Below are 27,495 nucleotides of genomic sequence, written 5' to 3' on the forward strand. Positions count from 1 at the left end.
TAATAAAACATAAGCAACTCTTTATTGTCATATGCCATTCCAGAAGTTGACAGCCATATTTATAGTCACAGAAAATAAAATGTGCTTCAAGATTTCATTTCTTTCCCTCCCCGAAGACACCAGACATTCATTTGCTTGATATTTATTTTGGCAAAAGTCACTTGCGTGTGACGACGTGCGAGGGAAGTAGCGTCTTTGCACGTGTGGTTGATGTTTAAACGATGCTCAGCAAACAGGATGTGAGGGTTTATGTCAGCCATTGTGTTGCTAATACTGCTATCTTCGAGAGGGTGGCTAAAGCTTATATGTATATATTATTAGCAGGGAGGTTGAACCATGTCAATCATCTTACAAGCTTTTGTCAACAAAGTCCAGCGCTCTCCGATATTGGTAATACTTGTATTGCATGGGGGGGGAAAAAAAGGAGAAATGGGGAAAAGGAGTCCGTGATGATTATGAATGAATTTAGTGTAAGGACTGCTTGAACACTTCCCCCAGGCTGAGTTTCCTCCAGGGTTTGAAATTTAAACGGTGCGATTATGGACTGTCTTGCTGTTCAGAGTTCATCCCTGCAGAAAACAGAAGTCGTGGATGTTAGAGGAGCCAGGGGGGGATAAAAAAAAAAACAAAGAAAATAATAAGAAATGTTAGCAGCAGCATACAATCCCATTGGTCAGTGTCTACATCTCACAGAGCAGAAGGTCAAATAAAAATAGTTGACACATTCCGCCATTGTAATTGTTATTATGATCATTATTGCGCTCATGCTTACCAAACACCAGCCTTCACAGTGTTTTATTGTCAAGTTTCATTAGTCCAGCAGCTTTGAATCACCCTTTTAAAGCGTGAAAAGGAATGAAGGAAACGTGCAGCTACTTCTCGGCATGGTATGGAAGAAGCAAACCAACAAGTGGCAGAAGAATGGGAAAAGAAAAAAAACCCCGCAGCCCCCTTTTTTGTGATGCGCCAAGCCACGCCCATTTCACCTTTTCCGCTGTGAGAAGGAGAGAAGGGTATAGGAGGAAAGGAGGGGAAGGGGGAGTAGGAAGGAAGTCACTTCCACCTGGACCACTGCTTGTCTCGGTCCGTTAAAGGCACATATATCACCCCCATCAAGGGCTTCATTTTGGTGCTGCCGTCCTCCAGCTTGTCGTACTGCTCCAACATCTGGTTGCCCCCGGCCGGGCCCACGGGCAGGATGAGGCGACCGCCAGGCTTCAGCTGGTCCAGGAGCTGCAAGACACGGTCTGCTTATGACAGCGGTTCACTTCTTTTTGCGCTTCAAAAAATGTGTTGACGTAACATCATTATTTCTTCTTGGCTAGTAGGAGGAGGACATGGTTGGTTGTCGCATTCGCCACCAGAGGGCACTGTCTTTCAATGTGATATGGAAATGTTTGGAAATGAGATGGGAGCTCGCCTACATAGTATTCTCTAGAGCAGGGGTGTCAAACTCATTTTAGAGAAACATCTACTCCCAAGTGGGCCGGACTGGTAAAATCACGGCACGCTAACTTAAAAATAAATAAAAACAACTTCAGATTGTTTTTTTTTCGTTAAAAATAGAACAAGCACATTCTGAAAATGTACAAATCATAATGTTGTTGGGTTTTTTTACACAGATGTTGCAGTTAATAGTATTCTATCTTTGTCATTATTCATACTTTCTGAATAAATTATGTGAGAATGTTCATCAGTCAACTCATTAGTGTTCATTTTCAATCTATCAATATAGAAAAATATCAAAATCAAATTACAGGATGTTATTTATGTAGTTTGATCATTTTCCTCAACGTGGTTTATTTTTTGTACATATGTAGCATCATCTACAAAGATACAAAGAATTGCTATTGCGACATCTAGTGGACACATTTAGAACAGTTTTTTTCATTCAAAAATTTCGGCTCGTTTTTATACTTAGCAAACTCATCCCGCGGGCCGGATAAAACCGTACGTTTGACACCCCTGCTCTAGAGAAGGCTGCAGCACTTGAGGTGAGTAAATATTCGGCGGTCTAGTATTTGTCTTTCATGCTTTTTACACATCCAATTTATAAGAAAACAATTGTTACTAGAGATGTCCGATAATGGCTTTTTTGCCGATATCCGATATTCCGATATTGTCCAACTCTTAATTACCAATTCCGGTATAAACCGATACCGATATATACAGTCGTGGAATTAACACATTATTATGCCTAATTTTGTTGTGATGCCCTGCTGGATGCATTAAACAATGTAACAAAGTTTTCCAAAATAAATCAACTCAAGTTATGGAAAAAAATGCCAACATGGCACTGCCATATTTATTATTGAAGTCACAAAGTGCATTATTTTTTTTAACATGCCTCAAAACAGCACCTTGGAATTTGGGACATGCTCTCCCTGAGAGAGCATGAGGAGGTTGAGGTGGGCGGGGTGTATATTGTAGCGTCCCGGAAGAGTTAGTGCTGCAAGGGGTTCTGGGTATTTGTTCTGTTGTGTTTATGTTGTGTTACGGTGCGGAAGTTCTCCCCAAATGTGTTTGTCATTCTTGTTTGGTGTGGGTTCACAGTGTGGCGCATATTTGTAACAGTGTTAAAGTTGTTTATACGGTCACCCTCAGTGTGACCTGTATGGCTGTTGACCAAGTATGCCTTGCATTCACTTGTGTGTGTGAAAAGCCGTAGATATTATGTGACTGGACCGGCACCGGTTTATTGGCGCTCTGTACTTCTCCCTACGTCCGTGTACACAGCGGCGTTTTAAAAAGTCATACATTTTACTTTTTGATACAGATAATTTTGAAACCATTACCGATAATTTCCGATATTACATTTTAAAGCATTTATCGGCCGATAATATCGTCAGTCCGATATTATCGGACAGCCCTAATTGTTACCCTTTAAAAGTGTGACGAGAAAGCTGTGTTATTAGATAGCTAACTAGTGGTTACATGATTGTTAGCATTGATGCTAGCTAAAAATAAATCCAGGCTAAGGCGATTAAACACATTGCAGACCGAGCAAAGAGGCAGCATTTACATGTAAGAGATGATGAAGTGTGATGATAACTTCTCATTTACCAACAAAAATATATAGAAAAAGCTATAGATTGTGCTAAACAGTTAAATGCTATTAACGTGCGGGTGTAAATGTGTAGGAACATAAATTAACGTGTAGATGGACAAGCTTAAAAAATAAGCCTTTGGTGGTGTTTCTTTCTGTAATAATTATTACTACTACTAGAGGTGGGAATTTTTGGGCCCTTCAAGGATTTCGATTCTTGGGGTGACGATTCATTTAAGAATAGATTCAACATGATTCTCTTCATAGTTTATTTCTTGAAAACAGGTTAACAAAGCTCCTCTTGGCTGCTAACGTACGACTTATGCGCAGTGTTGGCCTAAAAAACATTTAAATGTATCTGTAAATTTGTATTTACAAAAATCACAGAATGTTAATCAGTCTAAAGTTAATCAGTCTATAGAAAAAGAAAGAAAATAAAGTAGAAGAACCCTAACCCGATCAAAAACAATACTAGAAAAAGAAAAAGCAAATATTACTACTAATAATAATATCAGTAATAGTTGTTTAATGTTTTAATCCAACAATGGATTCTTAAAAACGAAAAAAATATATATACTTTTTTAATCGTTTCAAAAATTATTAGTTGATTTAGAATCTGAATATATAAAAATCGTTATTTGGATGTAAATCGGATTATTAGAGCATCCCTATTTATTATTATTATTATTAGTTACACTAAATTAAAACAGTCATCTCCTTTTAAGTGTGTAAAACGAGTAAAACACCAATACAGTCTTTGTAACCTTAACCTCAAAAGTCACAATTAGTAAACAAAGAACAATTGAAGGGGAACATCACTTTTTGGGGAATTTTGCCTATCATTCACAGTCATTGTGAGAGACAAGAACACACTCCTGGTCATTTTTAGGATCCGAAAGATGATGATAAAAACATTTGGAAAATGCAGCGAATGGTAGTCACTGTTGTAGCCTTCAAAGCCCTATAAAACGACTTCAAAACCCTCCATCAACGTATTATATACAAACTGCAAGTGTAATATACCGTATTTTTCGGACTATAAGTCGCAGTTTTTTTCATAGTTTGGCCGGGGGTGCGACTTATACTCAGGAGCGACTTATGTGTGAAATTATTAACACATTACCGTAAAATATAAAATAATATTATTTAGCTCAGTCACGTAAGAGACTAGACGTATAAGATTTCATGGGATTTAGCGATTAGGAGTGACAGATTGTTTGGTAAACGTATAGCATGTTCTATATCAGGGGTCGGCAACCTTTACCACTCAAAGAGCCATTTTGGCAAGTTTCACACATTAAAGAAAGTAATGGGAGCCACAAAAATGTTTTTAAAATTTTAAATGAAAAACACCGCATACAAAGCTTACATGCTTTGTGCTATGTTAACCAGGGGTCTCAGACACACGCACCGGCACGCACTTTAATGTGGGAATTGGATGTTAGTGCAGCCCGCGAGTTTTAGATGAATGTCGCTTGCGTCACACTTGCCAACCCTCTCATTTTTCCCGGGAGACTCCCGAATATCAGAGCGTGATGACACTGCATTTGGCGCCCTCTACAGTCTGCCCAATCAGTGTACCTGCTCGGCCACAAGTGGAATGCAGCTTTAGCTTGCTCACGTAAGAGACAGCAAGGCTACTAACTCAGCAGCCACACATCTTACACTGACGGTACCAATACCCAGAATCCCATGCAGCCCTAACTCTTCCGCTCAACCAACCACGAAGAGGGGGGGGGGGGGGTTGATGTGTGGGGGGATTTGGTGGTAGCGGGGTGTATAATGTAGACCGGAAGAGTTAGGACTGCATGGGATTCTGGGTAATGGTTGTGTTGTGTTTATGTTGTGTTACAGTGGGATGTTCTCCAGAAATGTGTTTTTCATTCTTTTTTGGTGTGGGTTCACAGTGTGGCGCATATTTGTAACGTAACAATGTTGAAGTTGTTTGATACGGCTACCGTCAGTGTAAGCTGTGTGGCTGATGAGTAAGTATGCTTTGCTGTCTCCTGTGTGAGCAATTAATAACAACATACAACATGTGGCTGGCCTGGCATGCTGTAAGTAGATGCTATAGAGGACAATTACTGCGGTGCAATTAGGGCACGCCCTTTATATAGTAATTAGAGTGTTAATAGGATTATTTTTCCCTGGGAGTAGTCTATGAGAGACACTGACATCCATAAGTCTCCTGGGAAAATCGAGGGGGTCGGCATGCATGTAGCTGAGCCGCATCAGAGTGGTCAAGGAGCCGCATGCGGCTCCGGAGCCGCGGGTTGCCGACCCCTGTTCTATATGTTATAGTTATTTGAATGACTTACCATAATATGTTACGTTAACATACCAGGCACGTTCTCAGTTGGTTATTTATGCGTCATATAACGTACACTTATTCAGCCTGTTGTTTACTATTCTTTATTTATTTTAAATTGCCTTTCAAATGTCCATTCTTGGTGTTGGGTTTTATCAAATAAATTTCCCCCAAAAATTGGACTTATACTCCAGTGCGACTTATATATGTTTTTTTCTTTCTTTATTATGCATTTTCGGCAGGTGCGACTTATACTTCGGTGCGCCTTATACTCCGATAAATACGGTATATATAATGTAGTAACAGCCACGTTCATAACAATATGTTCAATATTTACCGTATTTTGGTCCGTTTAAGCATTACCGGAACTTCTTTCCTCAACTTTTACTGCGACTTTCTGACAAAGCTGATGCGGATTCAGCAATTATAGGCCGCAAAATCGCCATTGAAATCCTCGAAGGACCGATTAAGTTATGCATTTGTCAACAAGGCAATGCAACAAACTTTCAAATGTTAGTATTTTTAGTATTGGTATAATGTGACATAGTGTGTATGTTAGTATTTGTTGTATTAGTACAATGTGACAGTGTGTATGTTAGTATTAGTACAATGTGACATAGTGTGTATGTTAGTATTAGTACAATGTGACATAGTGTGTATGTTAGTATTAGTACAATGTGACATAGTGTGTATATTAGTATTTGTTGTATTAGTACAATGTGACAGTGTGTATGTTAGTATTAGTACAATGTGACATAGTGTGTATGCTAGTATTAGTACAATGTGACATAGTGTGTATGTTAGTATTTGTTGTATTAGTACAATGTGACAGTGTGTATGTTAGTATTAGTACAATGTGACATAGTGTGTATGTTAGTATTAATACAATGTGACAGTGTGTATGTTAGTATTAGTACAATGTGACAGTGTGTATGTTAGTATTAGTACAATGTGACATAGTGTGTATGTTAGTATTAATACAATGTGACAGTGTGTATGTTAGTATTAATACAATGTGACAGTGTGTATGTTAGTATTAGTACAATGTGACAGTGTGTATGTTAGTATTAGTACAATGTGACAGTGTGTATGTTAGTATTAGTGCAATGTGACATAGTGTGTATGTTAGTATTAGTACAATGTGACAGTGTGTATGTTAGTATTAGTACAATGTGACATAGTGTGTATGTTAGTATTAGTACAATGTGACAGAGTGTGTGTGTTAGTATTAGTACAATGTGACAGTGTGTGTGTTAGTATTAGTACAATGTGACATAGTGTGTATGTTAGTATTAGTACAATGTGACATAGTGTGTATGTTAGTATTAGTACAATGTGACATAGTGTGTATGTTAGTATTAATACAATGTGACATAGTGTGTATGTTAGTATTAGTACAATGTGACATAGTGTGTATGTTAGTATGTGTTGTATTAGTACAATGTGACATAGTGTGTATGTTAGTATTAGTACAATGTGATATAGTGTGTATGTTAGTATTAATACAATGTGACAGTGTGTATGTTAGTATGTGTTGTATTAGTACAATGTTACATAGTGTGTATGTTAGTATTAGTACAATGTGACAGTGTGTATGTTAGTATTAGTACAATGTGACATAGTGTGTATGTTAGTATTAGTACAATGTGACATAGTGTGTATGTTAGTATTTGTTGTATTAGTACAATGTGACAGTGTGTATGTTAGTATTAGTACAATGTGACATAGTGTGTATGTTAGTATTAATACAATGTGACAGTGTGTATGTTAGTATTAGTGCAATGTGACATAGTGTGTATGTTAGTATTAGTACAATGTGACAGTGTGTACAGTAGTATTAGTACAATGTGACAGTGTGTATGTTAGTATTAATACAATGTGACATAGTGTGTATGTTAGTATTAGTACAATGTGACATAGTGTGTATGTTAGTATTAGTACAATGTGACATAGTGTGTATGTTAGTATTAGTACAAAGTGACAGTGTGTATGTTAGTATTAGTACAATGTGACAGTGTGTATGTTAGTATTAACACAATGTGACATAGTGTGTGTGTTAGTGTTAGTACAATGTGACAGTGTGTGTGTTAGTGTTAGTACAATGTGACATAGTGTGTATGTTAGTATTAGTACAATGTGACAGTGTGTATGTTAGTATTAGTACAATGTGACAGTGTGTATGTTAGTATTAGTACAATGTGACAGTGTGTATGTTAGTATTAGTACAATGTGACAGTGTGTATGTTAGTATTAGTACAATGTGACATAGTGTGTATGTTAGTATTAGTACAATGTGACATAGTGTGTATGTTAGTATTAGTACAATGTGACAGTGTGTGTGTTAGTATTAGTACAATGTGACAGTGTGTGTGTTAGTATTAGTACAATGTGACAGTGTGTGTGTTAGTATTAGTACAATGTGACAGTGTGTATGTTAGTATTAGTACAATGTGACAGTGTGTATGTTAGTATTAGTACAATGTGACATAGTGTGTATGTTAGTATTAGTACAATGTGACATAGTGTGTATGTTAGTATTAGTACAAAGTGACATAGTGTGTATGTTAGTATTAGTACAAAGTGACATAGTGTGTATGTTAGTATTAGTACAAAGTGACATAGTGTGTATGTTAGTATTAGTACAATGTGACATAGTGTGTATGTTAGTATTAGTACAATGTGACATAGTGTGTATGTTAGTATTAGTACAATGTGACATAGTGTGTATGTTAGTATTAGTACAATGTGACATAGTGTGTAAGTTAGTATTAGTACAATGTGACATAGTGTGTATGTTAGTATTAGTACAATGTGACAGTGTGTATGTTAGTATTAGTACAATGTGACATAGTGTGTATGTTAGTATTAGTACAATGTGACATAGTGTGTATGTTAGTATTAGTACAATGTGACATAGTGTGTATGTTAGTATTAGTACAATGTGACATAGTGTGTATGTTAGTATTAGTACAACGTGACATAGTGTGTATGTTAGTATTAGTACAAAGTGACATAGTGTGTATGTTAGTATTAGTACAAAGTGACATAGTATGTATGTTAGTATTAGTACAATGTGACACAGTGTGTATGTTAGTATTAGTGCAATGTGACAGTGTGTAAGTTAGTATTAGTACAATGTGACATAGTGTGTATGGTAGTATTAGTACAATGTGACAGTGTGTATGTTAGTATTAATACAATGTGACATAGTGTGTATGTTAGTATTAGTACAATGTGACATAGTGTGTATGTTAGTATTAGTACAATGTGACATAGTGTGTATGTTAGTATTAGTACAATGTGACAGTGTGTAAGTTAGTATTAGTACAATGTGACATAGTGTGTATGGTAGTATTAGTACAATGTGACATAGTGTGTATGTTAGTATTAATACAATGTGACATAGTGTGTATGTTAGTATTAGTACAATGTGACATAGTGTGTATGTTAGTATTAGTACAATGTGACAGTGTGTATGTTAGTATTAGTACAAAGTGACATAGTGTGTATGTTAGTATTAGTACAAAGTGACATAGTGTGTATGTTAGTATTAGTACAATGTGACATAGTGTGTATGTTAGTATTAGTACAATGTGACATAGTGTGTATGTTAGTATTAGTACAATGTGACATAGTGTGTATGTTAGTATTAGTACAATGTGACATAGTGTGTATGTTAGTATTAGTACAATGTGACAGTGCGTATGTTAGTATTAGTACAATGTGACATAGTGCGTATGTTAGTATTAGTACAATGTGACATAGTGCGTATGTTAGTATTAGTACAATGTGACATAGTGCGTATGTTAGTATTAGTACAATGTGACATAGTGCGTATGTTAGTATTAGTACAATGTGTTATGTTAGTATTAGTACAATGTGACAGTGTGTATGTTAGTATTAGTACAATGTGACATAGTGTGTATGTTAGTATTAGTACAATGTGACATAGTGTGTATGTTAGTATTAATACAATGTGACATAGTGTGTATGTTAGTATTAGTACAATGTGACAGTGTGTATGTTAGTATTAGTACAATGTGACATAGTGTGTATGTTAGTATTAGTACAATGTGACATAGTGCGTATGTTAGTATTAGTACAATGTGACATAGTGCGTATGTTAGTATTAGTACAATGTGACAGTGTGTATGTTAGTATTAGTACAATGTGACATAGTGTGTATGTTAGTATTAGTACAATGTGACAGTGTGTAAGTTAGTATTAGTACAATGTGACATAGTGTGTATGGTAGTATTAGTACAATGTGACAGTGTGTATGTTAGTATTAATACAATGTGACATAGTGTGTATGTTAGTATTAGTACAATGTGACAGTGTGTATGTTAGTATTAGTACAATGTGATATAGTGTGTATGTTAGTATTTGTTGTATTAGTACAATGTGACAGTGTGTATGTTAGTATTAGTACAATGTGACATAGTGTGTATGTTAGTATTAGTACAATGTGACATAGTGTGTATGTTAGTATTAGTGCAATGTGACAGTGTGTATGTTAGTATTAGTACAATGTGACATAGTGTGTATGTTAGTATTAGTACAATGTGACATAGTGTGTATGTTGGTATTAGTACAATGTGACATAGTGTGTATGTTAGTATTAGTGCAATGTGACATAGTGTGTATGTTAGTATTAGTACAATGTGACATAGTGTGTATGTTAGTATTAGTACAATGTGACATAGTGTGTATGTTGGTATTAGTACAATGTGACATAGTGTGTATGTTAGTATTAGTACAATGTGACATAGTGTGTATGTTAGTATTAATACAATGTGACATAGTGTGTATGTTAGTATTAGTACAATGTGACAGTGTGTATGTTAGTATTAGTACAATGTGACAGTGTGTGTGTTAGTATTAGTACAATGTGACAGTGTGTGTGTTAGTATTAGTACAATGTGACAGTGTGTATGTTAGTATTAGTACAATGTGACATAGTGTATGTTAGTATTAGTACAATGTGACATAGTGTGTATGTTAGTATTAGTACAATGTGACATAGTGTGTATGTTAGTATTAGTACAATGTGACATAGTGTGTATGTTAGTATTAGTACAAAGTGACATAGTGTGTATGTTAGTATTAGTACAAAGTGACATAGTGTGTATGTTAGTATTAGTACAAAGTGACATAGTGTGTATGTTAGTATTAGTACAATGTGACACAGTGTGTATGTTAGTATTAGTGCAATGTGACATAGTGTGTATGTTAGTATTAGTACAATGTGACAGTGTGTAAGTTAGTATTAGTACAATGTGACATAGTGTGTATGTTAGTATTAGTACAATGTGACATAGTGTGTATGTTAGTATTAGTACAATGTGACATAGTGTGTATGTTAGTATTAGTACAATGTGACATAGTGTGTATGTTAGTATTAGTACAAAGTGACATAGTGTGTATGTTAGTATTAGTACAAAGTGACATAGTGTGTATGTTAGTATTAGTACAAAGTGACATAGTGTGTATGTTAGTATTAGTACAATGTGACACAGTGTGCATGTTAGTATTAGTGCAATGTGACAGTGTGTAAGTTAGTATTAGTACAATGTGACAGTGTGTATGTTAGTATTAATACAATGTGACATAGTGTGTATGTTAGTATTAGTACAATGTGACATAGTGTGTATGTTAGTATTAGTACAATGTGACATAGTGTGTATGTTAGTATTAGTACAATGTGACAGTGTGTAAGTTAGTATTAGTACAATGTGACATAGTGTGTATGGTAGTATTAGTACAATGTGACAGTGTGTATGTTAGTATTAATACAATGTGACATAGTGTGTATGTTAGTATTAGTACAATGTGACATAGTGTGTATGTTAGTATTAGTACAATGTGACATAGTGTGTATGTTAGTATTAGTACAAAGTGACATAGTGTGTATGTTAGTATTAGTACAAAGTGACATAGTGTGTATGTTAGTATTAGTACAATGTGACATAGTGTGTATGTTAGTATTAGTACAATGTGACATAGTGTGTATGTTAGTATTAGTACAATGTGACAGTGTGTGTGTTAGTACAATGTGACATAGTGTGTATGTTAGTATTAGTACAATGTGACAGTGCGTATGTTAGTATTAGTACAATGTGACATAGTGCGTATGTTAGTATTAGTACAATGTGACATAGTGCGTATGTTAGTATTAGTACAATGTGACATAGTGCGTATGTTAGTATTAGTACAATGTGTTATGTTAGTATTAGTACAATGTGACAGTGTGTATGTTAGTATTAGTACAATGTGACATAGTGTGTATGTTAGTATTAGTACAATGTGACATAGTGTGTATGTTAGTATTAATACAATGTGACATAGTGTGTATGTTAGTATTAGTACAATGTGACAGTGTGTATGTTAGTATTAGTACAATGTGACATAGTGTGTATGTTAGTATTAGTACAATGTGACATAGTGCGTATGTTAGTATTAGTACAATGTGACATAGTGCGTATGTTAGTATTAGTACAATGTGACATAGTGCGTATGTTAGTATTAGTACAATGTGACATAGTGTGTATGTTAGTATTAGTACAATGTGACATAGTGTGTATGTTAGTATTAGTACAATGTGACAGTGTGTATGTTAGTATTAGTACAATGTGATATAGTGTGTATGTTAGTATTTGTTGTATTAGTACAATGTGACAGTGTGTATGTTAGTATTAGTACAATGTGACATAGTGTGTATGTTAGTATTAGTACAATGTGACATAGTGTGTATGTTAGTATTAGTGCAATGTGACAGTGTGTATGTTAGTATTAGTACAATGTGACATAGTGTGTATGTTAGTATTAGTACAATGTGACATAGTGTGTATGTTGGTATTAGTACAATGTGACATAGTGTGTATGTTAGTATTAGTGCAATGTGACAGTGTGTATGTTAGTATTAGTACAATGTGACATAGTGTGTATGTTAGTATTAGTACAGTATGTTAGTATTAGTACAATGTGATATAGTGTGTATGTTAGTATTTGTTGTATTAGTACAATGTGACAGTGTGTATGTTAGTATTAGTACAATGTGACATAGTGTGTATGTTAGTATTAGTACAATGTGACATAGTGTGTATGTTAGTATTAGTGCAATGTGACAGTGTGTATGTTAGTATTAGTACAATGTGACATAGTGTGTATGTTAGTATTAGTACAATGTGACATAGTGTGTATGTTGGTATTAGTACAATGTGACATAGTGTGTATGTTAGTATTAGTGCAATGTGACAGTGTGTATGTTAGTATTAGTACAATGTGACATAGTGTGTATGTTGGTATTAGTACAATGTGACATAGTGTGTATGTTAGTATTAGTGCAATGTGACAGTGTGTATGTTAGTATTAGTACAATGTGACATAGTGTGTATGTTAGTATTAGTACAATGTGACATAGTGTGTATGTTGGTATTAGTACAATGTGACATAGTGTGTATGTTAGTATTAGTACAATGTGACATAGTGTGTATGTTAGTATTAGTACAATGTGACATAGTGTGTATGTTAGTATTAGTACAAAGTGACATAGTGTGTATGTTAGTATTAGTACAAAGTGACATAGTGTGTATGTTAGTATTAGTACAAAGTGACATAGTGTGTATGTTAGTATTAGTACAATGTGACACAGTGTGTATGTTAGTATTAGTGCAATGTGACATAGTGTGTATGTTAGTATTAGTACAATGTGACAGTGTGTAAGTTAGTATTAGTACAATGTGACATAGTGTGTATGTTAGTATTAGTACAATGTGACATAGTGTGTATGTTAGTATTAGTACAATGTGACATAGTGTGTATGTTGGTATTAGTACAATGTGACATAGTGTGTATGTTAGTATTAGTACAATGTGACATAGTGTGTATGTTAGTATTAATACAATGTGACATAGTGTGTATGTTAGTATTAGTACAATGTGACATAGTGTGTATGTTAGTATTAATACAGTGTGACAGTGTGTATGTTAGTATTAATACAATGTGACATAGTGTGTATGTTAGTATTAATACAATGTGACATAGTGTGTATGTTAGTATTAGTACAATGTGACATAGTGTGTATGTTAGTATTAGTACAATGTGACATAGTGTGTATGTTAGTATTAGTACAATGTGACATAGTGTGTATGTTAGTATTAGTACAATGTGACATAGTGTGTATGTTAGTATTAGTACAATGTGACATAGTGTGTATGTTAGTATTAGTACAATGTGACATAGTGTGTATGTTAGTATTAGTACAATGTGACATAGTGTGTATGTTAGTATTAATACAATGTGACATAGTGTGTATGTTAGTATTAATACAATGTGACAGTGTGTGTGTTAGTATTAATACAATGTGACATAGTGTGTGGCAACCATCCCAAAAGTGTCACAATGTGTCAGCGTGTTTGACCTCCACTGTGCGTGACTGTTAACTGACTCACAGCTTGCGGGACCGTTGATGCTGCGGCGCCAACATGGATGGCGTCGTAAGGCGCCTCCTCCGTGTAGCCCAGTCGTCCGTCTCCAACTGAAACACACACATGCAGGACCTCTTCAGCTGGTGTGTATTCATGGTAGTATTGTATTCAGCCCACTGTTGCATCACACTTGACTCGATGGCGTGAGTGCGCGCTCACCTGTTAGTGTGATTCGCCCCGACGTGATCAAACTGGGGTCGTCTTTCTTCACGTTGTTTATAGAATCGTCGACGAGCTCTTTGATGTGATCGATGCCAATGACTTTGCCTTTGGGACCTACCTGGGTATTACACAAGAGAACGGGATTCACGCAAAGGCGCCCCGCGAAGAAAACAGCCGTGTCACACAGGGGGTCTCACCATTCGTGCGAAGCAAACCGAGAGGATTCCACTGCCGGAGCCCACGTCCAAGGCTTTGGCGCCCTCGTACAGCTGGTCGTGTAGAAGCTCCAGGGCGTAGGCGTGCTGAGGACACGGGACAGCAGTGAGCGGGATCAGACACAAGATGGCGGTGCTAAGTAAGATCAAAAAGTAATTTTTCCAAATACTATTTCTGGTATTGTTAATATTAGGGATGGGCATTTCATTACCTTAGGGCAGGGGTGTCCAAACTTTTTGACTGGGGGGGCCGCATTTGGCTTAAACAATTTGGCCGGGGGCCAAACGCGGACTGCATGTGAAGTAACTATATACACTATATTGCCAAAAGTATTTGGCCACCCATCCAAATGATCAGAATCAGGTGTCCTAATCACTTGGCCCGGCCACAGGTGTATAAAATCAAGCACTTAGGCATGGAGAGTGTTTCTACAAACATTCGTGATGGAACTGTCTTAGGATGCCACCTGTGCAACGAATCCAGTCGAGAAATTTCCTTGCTCCTAAATGTTCCAAAGTCAACTGTCGCCTTTATTATAAGAAAATGGAAGAGTTTGAGAACAACAGCAACTCAGCCACCCAGTGGTAGGCCACGTAAACTGACAGAAAGGGGTCAGCGGATGCTGAAGCGCATCGTGCAAAGACTTTCTGCACAGTCAGTTGCTACAGAGCTGCAAACTTCATGTGACCTTCCAATTAGCCCACGTACAGTACGCAGAGTGCTTCATGGAGTGGGTTTCCATGGCCGAGCAGCTGCATCTAAGCCATACATCACCAAGTCCAATGCAAAGCGTCGGATGCAGTGGTGCAAAGCAGGTCACCACTGGACTCTAGAGCAATGGAGACGCCTTCTCTGGAGTGATCAATCACTCTTTTCCATCTGGCAATCTGATGGACGAGTCTGGGTTTGGAGGTTGCTAGGACAACGGTACATTTCAGACTGCATTGTGCCGAGTGTGAAATTTGGTGGATGAGGATTTATGGTGTGGGGTTGTTTTTCAGGAGTTGGGCTTGGCCCCTTAGTTCCAATGAAATGAACTTTGAATGCTCCAGGATACCAAAACATTTTGGACAATTCCATGCTCCCAACCTTGTGGGAACAGTTTGGAGAGGGCCCCTTCCTCTTCCAACATGACTGTGCACCAGTGCACAAAGCAAGGTCCATAAAGACATGGATTACAGAGTCTGGTGTGGATGAACTTGACTGGCCTGCACAGAGTCCTGACCTGAACCCGATAAAACACCTTTGGGATGAATCAGAACGGAGACTGAGAGCCAGGCCTTCTCGACCAACATCAGTGTGTGACCTCACCAGTGCGCTTTTGGAAGAATGGTCAAAAATTCCTATAAACACACTCCACAACCTTGTGGACAGCCTTCCCAGAAGAGTTGAAGCTGTAATACTGCAAAAGGTGGACCGACATCATATTGAACCCTATCCTATGGGTTAGTAATGGGATGGCACTTCACGTTCATAAGTCACATACAAACTTTTAGATTGCGGCAAATATGCCACTGTGTGCGAACCATCTCTCGCTGTACAAACGATTCATTTATTCATTAATTTTGGTGTGCCGCTGGAAGCCTTAGGTCGCAGCCATTTTGGGGAGGTCACTTCCTGTGCAGTGCAGTATACACGGGGTGCAGCTGTCACTTCTCAGTGGTCAGGCGTCTGTTTATTTTCTCGCTATTTACCAAGTTTTGTCTATTTTGCTTACTCAGTATGGGTCCAGAAAATTCAACAAACCCGCCTGGAAAGAATAATGGAATCGCTGTGGACTTAGACTTAGAGAAGAGAGGGAACCCACACCCACTGCCCTTCCTACCTGTCGCCTCCCGTCTCTGCCGTTGTCTCCTCTTGGAGGTTGCATGCCACAAACATTCACCAACAGCAAGGTAAAAAGGATTTTACTTTTTTTTTTTTTTTAAATGATTGTAGCAACATGGTTGTTAAGGTTTTTGAGAGCACCTGTCTTCAAAGTGTGCATTATTTATATATATAATGTTTAATTTTGTCGAGGCTCGGACCAATTATTCATGTTTACGTTGTTTCTTGTGTGGAACTGTGCTTCACCATACACACTTTTCAATTTACAAACCATGTTCAAGAACCAATTATTATTATTCATAAATTGAGGTTCCACTGTATTTTGGATTAAGAATGTAAAGTATAGATGTTCCGATTGGGGTTTCATGATGCCGACTGATACAGATGATTTATAAGTGAAATTGGCCGATAAACACTCTTACTGTGTGAAACATGTTTAGCCTCGTCCTCCAGTGATTCTTGATAATGATAAGATACCAAGAAATGTAGTTTATTTGCCACAACAAAGGTGATTATATTACCTAAGCTGGACACCGCCTCTGTCAGTCAATCTGCCAAAGATAAATAAAGTATCAGCCGGAGGTAATCGGCTTTAAAAGGCGTTAATCGGCAGGGGCAGATCACATAATTTTTCACAAAAAAAGTGTCCCATCCCTAGTGTAAAGGTGACTAAAGGGTGTTATTTCATATTTAGAAGGCTCTCGTAATGTTGAAAAACGTCCGTAAAAGGTTTTAAACTGTTTTTTGTATGCTGTACTAGACATTCCTTTGACTGGTATGTGATGTGTGTGAGGTCATACCATGTGTGGGGCGCTGATGGTTGCTTGGAAGCCTTTTAGGGGAAAGAGAAAGAAACATGGATTTGGTTAATGTATGTTATTTTTAGACAAACATTATGTTATTGATTGATATGTATGACGTTGATCACACCTACCTATGGACTGCGGGGAGTCCATGTAAGGGTTACAACGAGAGAAATTGGTCCTGTCTGTGGCCAGCATCACTTCGTAGACCTTGTCCGATTTGATGATGCCATTTTCTGCGGATGCAGAAAACCACAAAGCGGATTGCATTACATCATCTTGATGAGAAAAGAACATCCCGACTACAAGGGTTGTCACAAGACCAGAATTTCAGTACTTGTGAATTTCCGTCGTGCTAGATACTCATTCAATACCACGATAAAAAGAAAACAATTTACTTTTTAATCCACTACTTTAGTGCAACTGTTTCAAACTGTCAAGTATTTAATATCGCTGTGCTTCAACATCTTTTTTGCACATCATTCAAATCGCAGTATTAACTTCCAAGAGGTAACTATACATTGAAAAAAGAACAACAGTGGTTTATATCCTCCCAGTATGTTAAAAGAAACAATACTTTTGCTAATAAATGTGCTCATAAATAACAATAGTCAACAATCTTATATTCTAAAAAGAACAACAGTGGCATGGAACCTCTAAGTACATGAAACAATATTGCTATTTATGTTCTTTTAATAAAGTGGTAGTATGACATGTCATTTGAAATGAAATAAGACAAAAAAAACACAAAATATATTTAAAGAAAAATCCTTTGGGGTTTTTTATTCTTTAACTATCAACATGTCAGCCTTTTCCCATTACATTATGCTTTTTTGCTTGTTTTTGTTTATTTTTTATTTCTACAATGTGCCACAGGCCAATAAAAAAAAGAGCTGCGTTCATCAAATGGCCCCCAGTACACACTTTGCCTTCCTGGTGAAAAAAAATAAAACAGTGGTGTTCGAAGCATCTCTTAGCTGTGATTTCTTAGCACTTATACATTTTTTCCCCCAAAAAAATTCTAAGTGCAATATTTGCTGTAAGATAATTGGACCCTTAAATGGGTCAATCATTCTTAACAACATTGATTTTGATTCATTATAATTTTTTGAACAATGAACAGTTAAAAAAAAAATCCCACAAAAATTCTCAGGGATTCAAAAGGTCCTCACTCATGAAAGTGTTCAAAATAAGTCATACATTATTTTAAATTGTTTTACTGTCAATGCTTAAATCTCTAGATCAACTCAAGATCCATCGGTTAAAATATGTTTTTTGTTTATTTTTTTATGCTCTTTTTGTTATAGAAAACTTATGGAAAACACAAATGCAATATTTTCCACAATAAATATTTTAAAGTGCAATATTCAAATGTGAAGTAATAAGAGCCTTCCATAGGTCAATAATTCATAATAACATTAATTTTAAATCATTATTTTTTGAGCAATGACCGTCATAAAGAAAAAAAACAGCCTGCATGGCAGCTTTGTGTTACTGAAGTCAACATTGCAACTTTTTCTAGTTACATTTCACCTGTATGCTCTTTTTTTCCACTTTTTGATGTTTTTTTTGTTAATAGTGTTTTTAGAATGTGCCGTGCGCCGTTAAATAATTAGCTGCGGGCCACAAATGGCTCCCTTGTCGCACTTGGAGCACCTCTGTACTAAACATACAGTGACTATTGAGTATGTTTAAGAGTGAGATGCAGGTAAGTCTGTTTGTTATTGTTTTCTGCCGTGGTTAACTTATTAACTTATGACAGTGATGCAACGACAATTGATAAACTGCCGTTAAACTCCCGATGGTTTGTATTACCGTTGTGTATTAGAATTATCGTAAAACCGTGACTGATAACATTGCAAAGGAAACTAACATTGCAAAGGAAACTGTACGAAAGGAGAGTACGTAAGTGAAAGGTGTGAGGTTTGTTAGGAGTGTGATCTCTAGTAACATGTTGCAGGCTGTTGGTGCCAAACGTTAAGAAAAGCCAACGACAGCCGTCGCTACTCTCGTTACAGCTACACACACACATGCAGGATACATTATAAATAAACCACTGATGCCGGTGGATGTACAGTGCATACCTGGTGCATAAATTTGGTCCTTGCGAATAGAAATACATTTGAAGGTTTCACATGATAAAATGTGATAAACTAGTGTCAGAAGTTTGCAAGCATTCAGGGTACAAACCTTTCTTAACCTTTTTGGACCCCAGGGTCCAATTAATTATTAACACTGAATTAGTAATTGTACTTTTAAATTTAAAAAACCCAAAACCATTGAAGTAGGCACGTTGTGTAAATCTTAAATAAAAACAGAATAAAATGATTTTAAAATCCTTTTCAACCTATATTGAATTTAATAGACTGCAAAGACAAGATACTTAAAGGTGCCATATGTAATAATTTCATGTGAAGTCAGTCACAAGATCTGATAGCTCAGTTACAGCTCTTTTTATTACCAGATCTGTGTTATATGTGTTTTATGTTGCACAATTGCACCAAGAAAAATTCCTAGTTTGTGAACCCGTTCTCAAACAATTGCAAAAAAAACTATTCTGATTCTGATTCTGATTAAATGGCCTTGATATGTCAAAAGGAATTAATAAATCATGTTCTTTTCGAATACCTTTATAACAGATAACAGTCGTTCATTTCAAAATTAGATTTACAGCCCCGAAATGTTATTGTTGTTTTCATTTCGATGCCCTGCCCTCCACCGTTTGACCAATTAGAAAGTCTGTGAGTGTGTCACATCCAGGTTGCCAGTTACGCACCGCCCTCTTCGTCTGGCTACTGCCACTGGTAGAGTTACTAAACATGTCAGACCTTAGTAAATCTAAAAGGCGTTGTTACGATTCTTAACTTATTTATGACAAAGCCAGGAACAAAATGAGGATTTGTATCGGGGATGCCTTCAAAAGATGGAGACGATTGAAGGCGAAGAAGATTTTTTCCATCGGACGCCAAACTTGCTAATTTCCTCCTTGTTAGGTAAGTCAGGCATTTACATTTTCTTATTACTTGTAATAAATGGAAATGGACATTTCGCATCTAACTATACTGTCCAATACAGTCTATTATCTTGTCTAACAAAGCTAGTATGTTCGTGCAACAAATGCTTAGTGTGATGGTGCTCAGCTCCTAGTGTAATGCTTAGCATGCTCGCCCATGCCCGTTAGCCTGTCTGTCGATGTTACATCCAACTGACAGGGAAAAGTATATTTTCGACAAATAAAACTTACGTGCATATGGGTAGTGTCAGTGCCTATTTCGTTCTCAATATGCAAAGGAAAGGGGGTTCCAACATTAGCACGACTAATTGCCGTTTCTGGTACTGTATGTACATCAAACACATATGGGGTGGTATTTTCTTGGCACAATATAATGCATTACATGTAATGATTTTCTACTTAGTGTACTGACATGGTAGTGGCTATATGATTTGTGCGTAACGTTTTTGCATAACGTGGGTTGGCTCATAGAATCGCACTCTGCACTGAAAGAAAGTGATTGATTGAGTTCAGTTTATTTCGAACATGAACACACTTACAGTATAATACATCACACATAATTTCATATAATTTCTCTTTACATCATGTCCGAAAAGGAGTAGGAAGAAGCAAAGCTTATTTAGTCCTACCCTTTTCCCACTTTGTATTAATGTATGATGCTCTTTCGAGGTGCGTAAATGGAAGAGGATGCGGTGCGTCAGGTTGGCTGCAACATGGAGTTATGCTGAACAAAATGTGGCGGTAATTTTACTGTTGGCCTTGTAGTGTATATAATTACTTTGATGGTGGTCCGACGAAAATATTGCTGCGTAACTTTACAAATACATTTGGCAAATGGACATCAGTATAATATGGCATAATTACTTAGTAAACCCCCTTTCAAGAAACAAACAAGAGAAACCTTCAGCGTAGGACTCGTCGATTGCCATTTGAAGTTCCTTGGAGTAGGATTCGGATTCGGCTGCGTATCTGGCAACCTCAGTCATTGATATGAGGAGGGAACTACAGAATTTTGACCGTGACGGTGATTGCAGTACCATTTCTGGCCTCATTACTACATATGGCACCTTTAACGTTTGAACTGGTAAACTTTTGTTATATTTGGCAAATATTAGCTCATTCGGAATTTGATGCCTGCAACATGTTTCAAAAAAGCTGGCACAAGTGGCAAAAAAGACTGAGAAAGTTGAGGAATTCTCATCAAACACTTATTTGGAACATCCCACAGGTGAACAGGCTAATTGGCAACATGTGGGTGCCGTGATTGGGTATAAAATCAGCTTCCATGAAATGCTCAGTCATTCACAAACAAGGATGGGGTGAGGGTCACCACTTTGCCAACAAATGCGTGAGCAAATTGTCGAATATTTTAAGAAGAACATTTCTCAATGAGCTATTGCAAGGAATTTAGGGATTTCACCATCTACGGTCTGTAACATCATCAAAAGGTTCAGAGAATCTGGAGAAATCACTGTACATAAGCGTTGATATTACGGACCTTCGATCCCTCAGGCGGTACTGCATCAAAAAGCGACATCGGTGTGTAAAGGATATCACCACATGGGCTCGGGAACACTTCAGAAAATCACTGTCAGTAACTACAGTTTGTTGCTACATCTGTAAGAGCAGGTTAAAACTCTACTATGCAAAGCGAAAGGCATTTATCAACAACACCCAGAAACGCAGCCGCTGGCTTTGCTGGGCACGAGCTCATCCAAGATGGACTGATGCAAAGTGGAAAAGTATTCTGTGGTCTGACGAATCCATATTTCAAATTTTTTTTGGAAACTGTGGACATTGTGTTCTCCGGAACAAAGAGGAAAAGAACCATCTGGACTGGTAGAGGCGCAAAGTTCAAAAGCCAGCATCTTTGATGGTATGTGGGTGTATTAGTGCCCAATGCATGGGTAACTTACACTTCTGTAAAGGCACCATTAATGCTGAAAGGTACATACAGGTTTTGAAGCAACATATGTTGCAAGGTCTTTTTCATGGACGCCCCTGCTTATTTCAGCAAGACAATGCCAAGCCACATTCGCCAAGTGTTACAACAGCGTGGCTTCGTCGTAAAAGAGTGCGGGTACTAGACTGGCCTGCCTGTAGTCCAGACCTGTCTCCCATTGAAAATGTGTGATACATTATGATGCGTAAAATACGACAACGGAGATCCGACAAATGTAGCTTGTTGTTACAATTCCGTACAGTAAAGAAACTCGAGTCAAAGATTCTCTTATAACAGGAATCGATATGTTTTGCAATCAAAGACGTGCTGCAAAAACACTTATATGAGAGGATAACTGCTGGTTTTAAGAACATACCGAAAAAACAGAAGTCAAAGATATCTAATACATGTTTTTTTAAGTTAGGCGTGCTGCTAAAGTGCTATTCAAAGACGCTCCAGTGTTGCCCATTCCCCCATGTATTTGTGGCAGGCCGCCACAGATAAAATTTGGACCGTCGCAAATAGATTTGGCACCCCTTGTCTGCCAGTAAGTCGGACAAGTTTCCAGTGAGGGTTGGACTCCGCCAAAGCTGATTTTTGTCACCGATTCTGTTCATAACTTTTATGGACAGAATTTCTAGGCGCAGTCAGGGCGTTGAGGGGATCCGGTTTGGTGGCTGCAAGATTAGGTCTCTGCTTTTTGCAGATGATGTGGTCCTGATGGCTTCATCTGGCCAGGATCTTCAGCTCTCACTGGATCGGTTCGCAGCAGAGTGTGAAGCGAATGGGATGAGAATCCGCACCTCCGAGTCCGAGTCCATGGTTCTCGCCCGGAAAAGGGTGGAGTGCCATCTCCGGGTTCGGGAGGAGACTCTGCCCCGAGTGGAGGAGTTCAAGTACCTCGGAGTCTTGTACACGAGTGAGGGAAGAGTGGATCGTGAGATTGACAGGCGGATCGGTGCGGCGTCTTCAGTAATGCGGACGCTGTATCGATCCGTTGTGGTGAAGAAGGAGCTGAGCCGGAAGGCAAAGCTCTCAATTTACCGGTCGATCTACGTTCCCATCCTCACCTATGGTCATGAGTAGTGATGGGTCCGGCAACACCGATGCATCGGCGCATGCGTCGAGCTCATAGAGCAAAACCCGGTGTCGGTGCGCATACCGCTTTTAGAAAGTCACATGACCGATACGCGAACCGTGTCGAACTGACGCCTGCGCGGCAAACTGTGTTTATAAGGAAGCGCATCTGTCAACGAGATGCTGCTGCCAACTAAATCGCCGCACTTCTGTCGTTGGTTATTTGTAATTTATCGTCGTCGGAGATCATGGAGCAGCCTCAGGCAAAAAGAAAGATTTCCGCCGTGTGGGAATATTTTGATCATATATTGGAAAAAAAGGTATTTGTGTTCATTTCCTTGTCGTTTCATCCTGTTCTCTCAAAGTTTCCACTTGATCTATTAGGATTCAAAATGATTCTTAGTTTACTATTCATATTTTCTGCAGGTTAAATGTCGCATTTGTACAACAGAGTTGTCGTACATTAACAAATCCACCTCCTCAATGCTGAGGCATTACTGGGCCAGGCATGAAAATGAAGTTCCAGAGACACCAGGATAAAACAAATTTTAAAAAATTCCCAGTCCACAAGCATCCTCATTCACAACACGTTCTCTTAGATTTCCATGTTACATGTTCACATTATTTATTGACTGTATCTAAAAAAGATAAAAAATATATTTTTATTTAAATGAAGATTTGAAATAATCCTAAATGAAATACAATGACTTGGTTTATATTATTGTATATACTAGGTCATAAAATCAGTGTCAGTTGAGTCGGTCCATAGGTTGCCTGTAGGGATTTTTAATGTCCAGCAGATGTCAGTATTTAGTGACACAGTATCAATACAGTTTTGCAATGTGTCGAAACGCTTCATGACGCCTCATCAACCCATCACTAGTCATGAGCTTTGGGTTATGACTGAAAGGACAAGATCACGGGTACAAGCAGCCGGGTGGCGGGGCTCTCCCTTAGAGATAGGGTGAGAAGCTCTGCCATCCGGGAGGAGCTCAAAGTAAAGCTGCTGCTCCTCCACATCGAGGAGCCAGATGTGGTGGTTCGGACATCTAGTCGGGATGCCACCCGAACGCCTCCCTAGGGAGGTGTTTAGGGCACATCCGACCTGTAGGAGGCCACGGGGAAGACCCAGGACACTTTGGGAAGACTGTGTCTCCCAGCTGGGGAAAGAAAAGTCTGGGCTTCACTGCTTAGGCTGCTGCCCCCGTGACCCGACCTCGGATATGCGGAAGAAGATGGATGGATGGACCCCTTGTTTGCCTTCTCATGAGTAAACAACACAATATAAAGGCAGTGTCTGGGAATGCAAGCTTGTACAACCCGACTCAAAGATCACCTGCACGGCGACAGTGCTGGGGTGTTGTCTTTATCAAGTCATTTGCTGCAAAAAAAAATGGATAGTCACTCCAAGTTTCTCTCTGAACTCTGATGTCATTCATGCGCAGTTTTTGGCCCACGGGTGCCAGTTCAGTAGCTTTGACAGCACGCATTGGCGCGTCTCGGCATTAAGTCAGCATGCTGTGCTTCGAACACACACACACGTTATTTTCCAGCTGCCATTGTCATTCATGCGCATGTGAATGCTACATGTGCTATGCTATGCTAAGCTAACTTCTCCAACGTCCCAAATGACGCACGTAAAGCTACAAAAACTCCACGGCCGAAAGCTGGCTGGCACAAGAAAACGCTTTTGCGACCTCGAACGACATTGTGGTGTATTTTCCCCCACCATCTTTACTACGGAGGCGGGCATGAGAAAGGGGTGGTTACAACATGTCAAATTAGCTTAGCACATTAGCTAGCTCGCCGTTCAAACAGTGGCGGAGTTGGCGTGTCGCTTCTCCTAAAGCATGCGGACTTACTGCGGAGGTTGTTGACGAGCTCTGCGTGGCTAGCTCCCCCGGATTTCCACGCCATTATCAGGCAGACTTTGCGGACTAAGTAGACAGCAGCCGTCAGTGCCGCGCCTGCGCCAAATGTTTTGCCTATGAAGCTGGCAACCTCCGAAGCGGATACGTCACTAGACATCCACGATGGATCAGCAATCTGACTGCCTGTCTTACAGACGCAGTATAACGCAGAGTCGCGTCATATAACTACGAATAAAACTGCTAAAAACGTGCCTTTTCCAAGGTTATTTGTACATCGCTAGCTCATTGGATTAGCAGATTTACCGATGTAGTTGCAACTGTCCCCGCTTGGGGGCGTGCTAATATTTGCTCAGCGACTTTTTGTTGAGGTTTGATCCAATGGTGTTTCTGTCCAGTAGTGACGTCATTTCCTGTAGTAAGGGACCAGGCGCGTATTTTGGCGTTGAATGCTAAGCTAGCCTGAAATAAACGTGTTTCTAACGTAAATAAGTCCCGCTTTGATGGAGGGCATTAATGCCAAGTACGTGTCTCAGAAAATAAGCAAAACGAGATGGAGGCCAGTTTCGTACTCGTCCCTGCAACAAGCTGAAGTCTTTGCCACTGGGTCTTGGGATAACGAGGCGAGTATATTAGTTTATTTATTTGTAATAACAACTGCGTGTGCATTTGTATTAATATCACTAAGCTACGTCTGTTGTCTTGCAAATGTCAATATATGTTCAGTCCTTATAATTCAAGGTGAATATGTGTTTTTATTAACCTCACCAATCTAGTTCCCTAGTCGATAGTATTGATAGCATTGTCGGATCGATAATAATGTGATAACTTGTGATTTTCAGTCATCTTCTATTTTTCCCAAATATATGTGTGTATTTGTTCTTATTGTTATATGTACAGTAGAACATTATCTTACGAGCTAAATTGGTTCTGTGACAGACCTCTTAACTTAAAACACTTGTATCTCAAATCAAAGTTGGCCATTGAAATTAATTGAAATTGTTTTGATTGGTGCTTGCCCCCCCCCTCTCAACCCCCCCCCCCCACACACACACACACACAGCACAAACTTCACATGTAAAATGCCTTTTCAAAACAAAAACAAACTTTTAGATGCAAAATATTGTTTAAAAATACAATAAAATGTACTTCGAACAACCACAGTAGTTTTAAAAAAAAAAGTAATCTAATTATAATGTACAGCATTTACCTTGGAAAGTGGACTTCTACAGTATCTCCTTCCAGGTGCTTTTTCAGTCAAACACACCATCAGCAGCGTTTCCGTATTACCAGCAGACACATTTTTTCGTCATCTAATAAAAAGTGGGGCGTACATAAACCGAGATACCACTGCACGGAATTATTAAATTGTTCACAAATCATTGTTTTTGAATTATATATTATAATTACATATGAGCAATATAGCCTAAAATATATATAGCGACGACAAAGGCTCCTAATTTATCTGTTGACCTATACAGTAACATATTGTGGTATCAATCATTAAGTGATTACATTTTTGATTACATATATAATCAGGCAAAAGCAGGATGGTGGTGTAACAATATCAATGAAATATTTAATTTATTTCATATTATTAACTTTATTTTAAATCCTTGAGTTTGTAAACAATAAGAATAACGACAAAATATTGTTTTTACCACTGAAGTATTGACAAAATACTCATACCATACTTGGTATCGTCACTGTCAATATTTGTAATGCTCTGTCCACCCTGTTTACATTCAACAGCTTTAGCTTAGCGGTTAGCATATCCTTCTATGGTGTGTAATGTAGCATGTTTAGCTATTCCTTGTCCACCAGTGGTGATAATAATTGTAAAAATGTATTCGCCACCATGAAGATAAGGATTAACGATTTAAGAAGTAACTTCATGCTGTGTAGGGAAGTTAGCCGCTAGCAATAATTCCACAGTGCATTGAAGATGTGCTCATTCACTTGTCGCTGTTAAATTTGCGGAGCACATCTAGAATATGTAATTTCTAGCATCAGCCAAATTTACATCATTTATATTGTATATTGCCTAACCATAATTATTGTATAATCACGATCAAAAAAATTAAGTGCTAAATCACAAAATAATTCAATGATTTAGGAAAAAATGTGAAGTATCAGCGAAACTGGTCTTGGTTTTAATTGGCTTTCCATCAATACCCAAGTTTACACAATTGCCCACCAGTAATAAACTGTCATGTCATGTTCAATGACACCCTTATTTTACAGGACAACACGGTTTCTCTATGGTCGATTGGGAATAACGGACTTTCTGGTGGGGAAGATGGATATGATGGCGATCCGGAGCTTTTGTGTCAACACAAACATGAAGGAGATGTTCTGGATCTTCAAGTAAGTCACTAAAGGGTTATAAGATATTATATGATAGGATTTTAGGAATGTGTATAAAAGGTGCATTTAAAGCAAGGGGGTGTCCACATTTTTCCACTGAGTGCTGTACACTGAAAAATAAAAGGATGTGTTTTTGATTTAAAAAATGTTTTTAAAGCAAATACAATATGTAGATTTTTCTAAGAAAAAAAACAGCCTGCTTTGTGTTTTAATAAACCAGGGTTTCCCCTAAACTGCCAAGATACTTGCAGCGGTGGGGGCGTGGTTATGGGCTTGGTCACATTCACGTCACTGAGTAATATGATTAATTTGCTATGATGATATGATTTCTTTAAAAAAGCTCACAAAATGTATTTATACATTTCTTAAAACAAATC

The 27,495-nt window shown here is 37.9% G+C and overlaps 2 protein-coding genes across 3 annotated transcripts in view; one reads left to right on the plus strand and one right to left on the minus strand.

Annotated features, from left to right (window-relative positions):
* Window positions 1-25,084, minus strand: pcmt (protein-L-isoaspartate (D-aspartate) O-methyltransferase). Of its 2 annotated transcripts, none has more exons than XR_009824253.1 (8): window positions 24,746-25,084; window positions 16,983-17,087; window positions 16,849-16,880; window positions 14,203-14,307; window positions 14,003-14,123; window positions 13,808-13,893; window positions 987-1,233; window positions 1-569 (listed from the first exon to the last, which is right to left on the minus strand). XR_009824253.1 is itself a non-coding variant. In XM_062034904.1 (8 exons), exons 1-8 carry the CDS (start codon window positions 24,909-24,911, stop codon window positions 557-559), a joined length of 798 nt encoding a protein of 265 aa, XP_061890888.1. In that variant the 5' UTR covers window positions 24,912-25,082; the 3' UTR covers window positions 1-556. The 2 variants fall into 2 exon arrangements, 1 of the variants encoding a protein (XP_061890888.1); XM_062034904.1 differs by having other exon boundaries at window positions 1,064-1,233; window positions 24,746-25,082.
* nup43 (nucleoporin 43) overlaps window positions 24,686-27,495 on the plus strand; it is a 13,457-nt gene continuing 10,647 nt past the window's right edge. The window contains exons 1-2 of the mRNA XM_062034903.1: window positions 24,686-25,374; window positions 26,996-27,118. Coding sequence (XP_061890887.1) covers window positions 25,255-25,374; window positions 26,996-27,118 — 243 coding nt within the window. The 5' untranslated portion in view covers window positions 24,686-25,254. The remainder of the gene's footprint in view (window positions 25,375-26,995; window positions 27,119-27,495) is intronic.

This window comes from Entelurus aequoreus, linkage group LG23, assembly GCF_033978785.1.
Source record: "Entelurus aequoreus isolate RoL-2023_Sb linkage group LG23, RoL_Eaeq_v1.1, whole genome shotgun sequence".
NCBI lineage: Eukaryota > Metazoa > Chordata > Actinopteri > Syngnathiformes > Syngnathidae > Entelurus > Entelurus aequoreus.